A 9,651-nucleotide genomic window follows, 5' to 3' on the forward strand; every position below is an offset into this window, starting at 1 on the left:
GGGGGAGACTAGTGATGATCGGGATGGGAATTGGGTATGAGCAAGATAGAAATTAAACGTAAGGGAGATGAAGAGTTGGTCACTAGAGATTAAGGGCAGCAGAACGACACGAGGCTCTCTATGGACCCTCTGGACGAGACTGGATGAAAGACACCTCGGGTGAACCGTATAAACCCTTAATCAAACCTCCTAAAACGTTCGGATCATGCCTAATTATAGGCCAAGCATGGCTGAACTGGTAACTTATAGCCACCTTTCAATGACACTACCTCCAGGCGCGACTCGGATGGAGTCCAGCCAAAGGACCCTCTTTTCTTTGGTATAAAATATTCGGCCAATTTGTGCCTTTTCTTCTCGTTATGTGTCCCTTGATTGACCAATTAGCGCTAATCAATCGAGCACCGACCCAGTAGCTCGGCCGTTTACCGTCAGCCATCTGTACCACTGAGTTAATTAATTTTTACAACCGCACCAATGCTGACTACAGTCATCTGAGTCTACCAATAAGTGACAAGTATCTGGCAAATTTCTGTCGTATTAGGGAGGATTGTTGTTTTCAAAACTACATCTCATTCTTCGTGCCTTTTTGTTTGCAAGTGCAAATACTTTCGAACAATAATAGTTGTAAACCTTAATTGGTTAGTTTTAACCCTTGTCTCGGACATTATTGCAAAGAACATTAACAGAACTTAAATCTTAAAATGGGGATTTAAAGTTTGTTTATCCACCCTCCTGTTTTTACTTTAACGGTCACTGCCCATCGCAGCTATTATATAGATAGATAAATAGATGTAATGACGTTGGAGCGTTTAATCAAATTTACCAGGAATATCTCTAATTGATTAAACATGCTCTCATGAATATAACTTATCAACCGCTTCTATAAATTTATGTCAGAAAAAAGTGCTATTAAGATTTCAATTTCATTATAATTTTCAACCACGATATTCCATATACGTAAAGTCACATGCAGGGTACAGTCTTGGAGGCATATCAAATACAGTTATGTAACTTTTTATATTTGAAAAACAAATTTTGTCAGTTTTTTACTGTGGTTTTTTACTCATTTACTTGGCTTCTAACTCATGCCTATTTATGATCATTTGAAGGTAGTAGACTTGAATGGATATAAGGATTGTTGTCTGCATGTATGTATACTATGGCTGATGGTTAGCTTAAAGGTGTGACTTAAAACACCATAGCATTAAGACTTGGGGTAACGTGTGGAATTGTCATTGACCACATTTTTTAGTACTGGGTGTTTTTTGCACGGTAATAATGAATCAATTCAATTACATTCTCTCTATGTTCTTGCAAAGTTTTAATCTCAACATTTCAGTCACAGATGACACTAAGAATTTTTCTACACTTTTATACTCTATATATACAATGTGGTAGAAATGTACACAATCCAGTTACATGGGCTAACCTGTTAATAATGTCACAAAGCACTGTTTATGCAAATTAAGATTAGTGAAATATCGTTTTCAGTTATTATTGTCTTTCCAGAGGCTTCCGGAAGTTCATAATAAGAAATGTCCATCGACATTCAAGTCATACTGCTCCTGTCAGAATAAATAATAGTAAATGTTTTTTCAGCAACCTAAAGTCAGCAGGGGCCGCTGACAACACTATGCCTGTGCTGGTTGAAGTCTGTTTTGAATGTGCAAATTTTCAGATATTTGTGACGCTGACAACACGTGACCTTCTGGTCTTGTCACGTCATCGGAATAGCTGACGTCAATCAAATCGTCACAGTCTGAGTTATCTGTGTCAAAGTCCACATCGTTATCGTCAACACCGCCTTTAACTACTTCGGCTTCCTCCGCTTTTGCCGTGGGTACTTCCGCTTCTGTTCCCGGACTTTTTTCGACCTTAACAGGGGTAATTACATGCTCTTTTAGTTTATCTCCCTTGGTTTTCTCCTGCGACGGTTTTGATTTCGCTTCCATTATGGCTTTTTTACTTCTCTTCCATTTCATCCTTCTGTTTTGAAACCAAATTTTCACCTGAAATAAAGACAAATTAGAACGTAAAATCTGAAACATCATGGTATTTTTTGTATAAAGTATGAAATCAAGCAAATATTATTGTAACAACAATAGACAGGACACAAAATCACCGGTAAGCAGAACAACAGACACGGACACACCCAAAGGCTAAGCAAAGTAAGTATACAGGTCATGCACTGCTTTTTGAAGGCGATGGTGACATCAACATTCCTGAAGGAACCCGTCACTTGTGTAATAATGTAACTCTTGTCGACGTCCTGACTGGTACATTCCTCAACATCGGAGTTTTGACAGACAAATCAATCAGTAGTTTAGATAGAGCATAGATTAACGCATATCCTTTTTTTGTTGTATTTAACTGGAGTCAAACAAGGAGAAGCCTCCGTCACTGACGATCTGCTCGGCACGATTTCCAGTTGCTATGTACATATTCTGTCCCCTCTCATCAATAGTATCGTGGGCACCCCCAGAATCCCTGCAAATCTGGCCGGTCTGTTATCCACTCATGTGGTTAACCCGGGCGTTTATGGAATGTCCTTAATCTATTCAATCCTATCATCGAATTTTAAACTGATACAGAGCGAAATTTAATTACTAGCACGTTATTGACGTCTTAGCCTGTCAAATTAAGAGACAATCAAGATAAATTTGCTGTGTTACAAGGGTAATTACTGTACATAGTTCTGACACTAGGGTTGAGGAGATCCCAGCCCCTGAGCTGTCGTTTAGTACCCAATACAAGCCTGCTCCGAGTCCTAATCTTTAAGCCACAGACTTTCACCATTCAGTTAATCTTTACTGGAATAATTTTGGTAACAATTTATAAATGTATACACTAAATATTGTAGTTGCTAATATCTGGCGTTAACAATCAGATCACAAACGAATTGCTATTCCAGTGATACACAATAAACAATTCAGAGAATGTGCATGTTATATGCGTATCTACACGAAGTAAGGGATCAGTGTTGACATCTTCAACTTTGCTCAATAAGCTAACTGTATTTGTATCGTATACATATATTTTCTTCCTTGCGAAAGAGTCTTTGTTTTCTAAAAAGTACTATAACAGACATCGCCTTTGCTAGAGGTGTACCATAAATAATAAAACTTCAAACTTTGCGCAAATCTAATCCACACTAGATATTCATAGTTCAGGTAACGGTGTGACACAGAAAATTCTGAAGGAAACTGTTAAATGTCCACTAAATCAAGAGTAGTCCTACGTACAAGGCAGAAATATGAAAAAAATGCGGAATTGTGCGATCTGTATACCGGATCGAATCTGGTCTGATCTCAGGACCCTTTGTATTGTAGAAGTACTACCGGTATAGACAAATTAGCACTCTTCAAAGCACTTTTGATACACCAATTTTTGAAGTGATCACCGTATATCAATATATTATACACTTCTGATGACATTTACCTGAAGGAGTAACTATCCAATATTCCCTGATATACATATATGTGCGCATGTCATTGCGCTCTCTATAAGATTGTCACATTAGGCATCAAATTTAAGTTTACGGGAGACAGGGCCAAAAGAGTTAATGCCAACGACGCCTTAAATAAATACTGAACACTATATATTATAGTCTGTCCCAGCATGACTTTGTGATAGTAATTATATCACCATAGCCTCTTACATTATGTGGCTCGTGCAGCTAGGTCATAGGGAATCTTAGAGTTAATTCTGAGTGTCAGGCTATATGACCATACCTGTGTTTCGGTTAACATGAGGGATGTGGCCACCTCGAACCTTTTAGGCCTGGACAGGTATTTGTTAAGTTTAAACTGGCGTTCTAACTCCAGAAGCTGCTGGCTTGTGAAGGCGGTTCGTGGACGTCGTGATTTACCCAGCATGTTCGCCTGCGCCTGACCTGCAAGAAAAATGAATAAATATTATTGAGTTTAACTTTAAAATTTTATACATGGATTGTAGAATAGATGTGAAAATAAAAATTGGCCACGAAATGTTAACAAAGGCAACTTCATATTCATATATCTATATCACATCAAATAACATCCATAATAATTAAGGAAAATAGGAGGAAATAGGAAAAAAAACTAGGAAAACATTTTCCCCAAAAGAGCGTGTAACTAGGGACATTTTTAGCGTATGTATACAGTAGATGTTATTGACGTCACATTTAGACATTGAGTGTCCAGGCAATTTCCTGTTTCATATTTAATATTGGGCTGTATAGCAATTGTAATTTATGACGTGTCTATAGGGAAGATTTAATGTCGGTCCCTCAAACTAATCTATACCAGTCCGATATAGATGGCCTTAGCGTTTGTTCTCCACACCTGGTATGTAGACATCAAAGGCCGACCGCTTCACTTATCACCTTGAGTGGATTTAGGTGATCAAGTCATTATAAGTACCTAGGTAAAGACCTTAGTTTGTGAGGCAGGTGATAAAGCCTGATAAATGCTGGACACAGTTGCAGGAACCCAAGCAGCTCAGGTGTGATTGTTTACCTGTCTGTTTACCTGATAGCCAGCTGATTGTTTACCCATCAAACCTTAAGATTATTAATCTTTTCTATGCGACCATTATTGCCTGTCCAATCTAAGGTTCGACCAATCTTTTCACCAGATAAGCTTCACCCCCCTGTAGCTGTCCTCTTGCTGACAGTTACACGACAAATTCTTCATTTGTAGGCATATATATATATATATATATATATATATATATATATATATATATATATATATATATATATATATATATATATATAACTGGATCCTTGATGTATCCCGTTTGATTTTTGCTGAATCTACATTAACCTCATGAATTTTAAGTAAATTTTTGTTCCATGCATTTAAAAAGCACGTTCGATTTTATTGCTATCGAGGGTTTTACAGTCAGAGGAAAGGGACAGACAATCTGTGCTCGAAATAAAACTTGATGTTACAAAGATATTTACATGTATACATCCTTTCACGAAATTGCCATCCATTAATTTGAAATCGTTTGCGCTCTTCAAATTACAAATTTTGATTTTTTTTTTTTTTACTTTATATCGTTTTGATAATCCCATCTCAGTTTCATCTCTTGAACCAAGCTGTGTGGAAATATTCTAGTATTTGGTACAAATATTATTCAACACAAGACAGGGTGTGACATATTTTTGTGCTATGTAATTGTATTAACTTCCTGCGCTGTGTGTGGGCAAAGGCGGAAATACAAAACGTGTGTACGAATACAGCCAAGTAAATGGATGTCGATCACATGATATATTTCCCAGCTCATAATAGTTTGATGTTATTTGCATGCGGGGAGATATGCAGTAAAATGCATTTTAATAAATTCGGTAGCTTGATTTGAAATGTTGTAAACCAGGCAATACAGTGCATGTGTGGCGAACCTAAGACTCAGTCCAGTTAAATACACAGTTGACGGTTTAAATTTGTAAGATTTGTACAGAAATATCAAACACTTAAATTAGTAATATCCGAAATTATTTTTATACCGCATCACAGTATACTCTATAACCCATCACTATTACCCCAGTCTGGTAAGCCTGTAACGAGACCCCTGGGGTACTACGTCAGTAATTAAGGCTATCAGCAGGTATGGTAGTTATTTTTACTCGAGGTCACGACAACATATACTCATTACAACTAAAAGGGTCCATACGGCGATATGTCTTATGAGATTTCAGATACAGACATTTTTAATTAGGTACATTTTCACGACATTGAATATAAAGCCGGTAACGATGTGACTTAAAAACAGATTTGGCCAGAACCAAGGGTTATAAATACATGTAGGGAGAATATTCATTTAAAATTTTGAGCCATTAAGTTGTATACTGATGTGCACTTGAAAATTTATTTGCGTTTAGTGAACTGTTGTTATGTCAGGTTTCTTGTAAATCTAACTCTTCAGATGCAGACTTGACAATTTAGTAAATATCTGCAGGCTGAATACATGTATGCATTTATACATATTCTATCTTTCAAAAGCCGCTTCCAACTATTTTAAATTTAAAAACTCGAATAGAGCTGCGCGTGCAAAGGATATTATTTCGAACTGGCAAAATATCAGTAATTAACTAAAATGTTATATGAAAATTATATTCTTCATTATTCCTGAAGTCCTTCTTGAAGAGAATACAGACAAATTAATGTCACAGTGAAACCATATAAATCACTAATCATGAATTATTAATATATACAAAATTTACATAGATTTGATACTATTCCAGTCATTTCTTTATACGGAGTGTAATTGAGTTCGATATTCAACTCTAATATGAGTTTGCTTTACATGTTTGAAAATATTGCACGAAGGTCTTAGTACTGTTGGACTTTAAAGCATTGCACGGAAGTCTTCATAGTATGAGGTGTTAAAAAATTCAATAGACGTCTTGAAACTATGTGCTTTTAAAACACCTTGAGTATAAAACCATTACATGAACATATTTGTATTTTAAGGTTTCAAAACATTGCATGAACGTCATGGTATTTATGTAAGGTTTAAAATGGTAGAACTCGTGCGTTTCTCTCGGCAAGTTATATGCTAGTAAACTTTGTAACAGGGGGCTACATTAAACAATATCATTCCCATAGCAATTTAATTTTTTCATGCAAAATATTTATGTTTTATGTAAGCAACCGGCTGTCAGCAGATGTGACGATACTATATGAAAACCGCGCAGACAGATGTCCTAACGTGAGATCATGTGTCAACCCCTGCAGTGTCGCGGTCAAATTCTACCTCGGATTATCGCTCAGGTCTACCTCTTTTCATCACACACAAAAAATTAATTGTTTAGTGATGTTCCGCTAATTTGTTACAAGGAGTCATTACGGTTAAGTGATATATCAGTCTATGGAAAGCTATTAAAACTTTATCCTACGTAAGTCTTCGTGCCTTAGAAAGATTAAGCCTAAAAACCTATGGCGGTAGACGTGATGCCAACGTAACTTACCTGACGTCTCTTCCGTCATAAACTACAAAGTAAGTGGTGAATTGACGTACCTGCATATTCCACGACCCTCTGATTAAGGATGCCCTGTCTTGCCCACCACTCCAGGGATGCGGATTGGTGGGGTTGTAACATTTTCAGCGCCTGCTCGCTAGGGGGGTGGAAGGCGCTACCCGCTAGCATGGGTAACGGACTGGGTTGGCCGTGGTACTGTCCGTTATTCAGAGAGTAAAACGGGTGAACTGCCAAAATACTGTGAAAAGCCGCAGGTATGTTACTGTGTCCGTGGTGCTGCAGGGGGTGGCTGGGGTGCAGCATCCCAGGGCGGGGCACGAAGCTGGGCATGCTGACCCGAGGCTCCCCTCCACCGTGAGGGGACAGGCTTGGGGATAGAGCACCGTCATCTGAGGTGTACACGGGCAGAGAGTCCACGGAGGAAGGTCGGGAAGAATGAGGAGATGACATCCGCACCGGAGCAGAATTTACCACCTTTAAGTTCTTTGGCCGTTTGTTTTCACCTTCTTTAGCAGATTCTTTGCCACGTGCCAGCAAAGCGTCGATGCTAAACGACTTTGGTTTAGACTTTTCCATGTTTCTTTATAACCTCTTAAATTAAACACACAGTTTTGCTTTACACTTATGAGACTATGATATAACTTGACATAGACAGTGCACTCTGCACAGCCTATATAGGTGACACCCGGCTGAACTTCTGATAGTAAAGCAGTGTTTCTCACCGGACGTGTTAACCTCAACACTACAGACTACTGTCCCCACCCCACGGAGGGTGCCAGATTTTAACCAGGCAGACGGTCATTCGCTAATCCTGCCTGCACATCGGACGGTTGGCGTTCTGAAGAAATCAAGAAAACAACACGTTTTTAGATCTTTACCCCATCAGTACCCTTTTACTACGGGGTGAGGAACGCATGCGCAAGAGCAGGGCCCATTCGCCTCTGTGGTTGGCTGAGGGAGAACAAATATTAGCGACTACTGCACGAGACAAATGTAAACACTTCACTTCTGGCACGTTTTTCGGTTCTGTATCCATCGCGTAAAATAAGGCCCTAACTTGTAATGTTGTGTGAAAGTACTTATGGACAGACGTGGGCCCGGTAGAATACGTGTCCCTCACACTTGAACTGGACACATTCTCTCCGACATTTTCTCTCCACATCCTATTATCTAACAGGCAGACGTACCCGCCAGCTAACAAACACTTCGATGGCGCATTTCCTCACATTACACCCAAAATAGAAAAAAATATTTTGCACATTTAGAGTTAAAATTGCTTAAGTTCTTTCTAAAATTAAAATCAAATCATTTCCTCTATTATAATAATTTGCGCAAATTGCTTGATTGTGTAGAATCAAGATGAAATGAATGTTAAGTAATAACCAAAGAAAAAGGCATATTATGTTTTTTTGTACATTTGCTATTCAAGATACGTCGTATTTACGTCGAACACATGTAACTTAATAACGGAAATTTAATTGTCATAAGGCTATATAAGGTTAAAGTAAGAGCTAAAATTTCAGAAATTATAATACTAAATGTTGAAATTTTCAAATCGAATTCATGTCCATGCGCGGACTCGTTTTGTGCATAAAAGAACAATGAACAAATGGTCACTTTTAATCAAGTATATTTTAGCATGTTTTAAAGTGATATTTATTTGTATTTTTATCGTAAGTTCAGCTCCTGACCATGGATTAAATCTGTATGCTTACTGAGGCAAAGGAAAGAAGTCGAAGAAGTGGTTTAATCTCTGAAAGCAAATAAAACGCTGCACAAATCTCACTGAAAGTTTCCCTATCATAAGCGAAAAGGTTGGTGAATTAGGGTATATTTGGATTTTTTTAGGGCGTAAGTTGACCAAAAATTGTCAAAATAAAACAAGGAAACAAGAATTTGACAAGAAAAATAACAACCACTTTTTTTTACTATTTGGACATGCATGTCTGAAAAGTCTAACAATGGCTGCCTGGTAACCATCTTATCCTGTAACCTCTCTCTTGCGTTTATCATGCGATTCTATAGCAGAAGACATTTTTTACGGAAATGATCTTTGACCTTGCTGATGGTATAGATCACTTTGATTGGTCCTGTGGTATGCATACATAATTAGTGATCAATTAGCTTTTAATAAAGGACTAATCGGTTTCAATTAAGACGGGCAAGTGGTGGACAGATGTGATATGTTTTCCTCATCGCCATTTCTGAGAGGTTGTCATGGCGACGGCGAAAATGAAAACTTGAACTTGTCAACTTTTCGCATAATAACGACATATCAAGAGATGAAAACAAACGTCTTCTAATCTAGAGTCCAACCGGATTTCTTTTTGGAAATATATTGGCAAAAGATTGGGAATAAAAGTTGTTATTTAATTAGTGTGTGGCGCGAGTCTCAATAGCTGGTCGACAGAGACGCAGGCTATAAATTTTAATTCTATGGTGGAAGGGAGATTAAATTGCGAAAGTGACATAATTAATAAAAGTGGCAAACAAATAATGTCCTCAGTGGAAATTAACTGCTTGGAAGCACACCCAGAGGCTGTCGGCTGGTTTACGGTTTACAGCGGGTCGTATTTCAACGTTGCCAAGAAGTTTAAATTGATGAATTCTTAGTAGATAGAGCTATGTTGACAAGGCCTGATTATTTCACACGTTCTTGTGTGGCTAGGATATCTTATTTTAAT

The 9,651-nt window shown here is 37.9% G+C and overlaps 1 protein-coding gene across 1 annotated transcript; it reads right to left on the minus strand.

The window, feature by feature from the left end:
• Positions 1–1,311: 1,311 nt before the first annotated feature.
• LOC135461275 (motor neuron and pancreas homeobox 1-like) lies at positions 1,312–7,768 on the minus strand. The gene is made up of 3 exons (XM_064738281.1): positions 7,006–7,768; positions 3,732–3,892; positions 1,312–2,009 (listed from the first exon to the last, which is right to left on the minus strand). The coding sequence occupies exons 1-3, from the start codon at positions 7,541–7,543 to the stop codon at positions 1,632–1,634; spliced, it is 1,077 nt and encodes a 358-aa protein (XP_064594351.1). The 5' UTR covers positions 7,544–7,768; the 3' UTR covers positions 1,312–1,631.
• Between the last annotated feature and the right edge of the window lie 1,883 nt (positions 7,769–9,651).

The sequence above is a fragment of the Liolophura sinensis genome, chromosome 1, assembly GCF_032854445.1.
Source record: "Liolophura sinensis isolate JHLJ2023 chromosome 1, CUHK_Ljap_v2, whole genome shotgun sequence".
Lineage (NCBI taxonomy): Eukaryota > Metazoa > Mollusca > Polyplacophora > Chitonida > Chitonidae > Liolophura > Liolophura sinensis.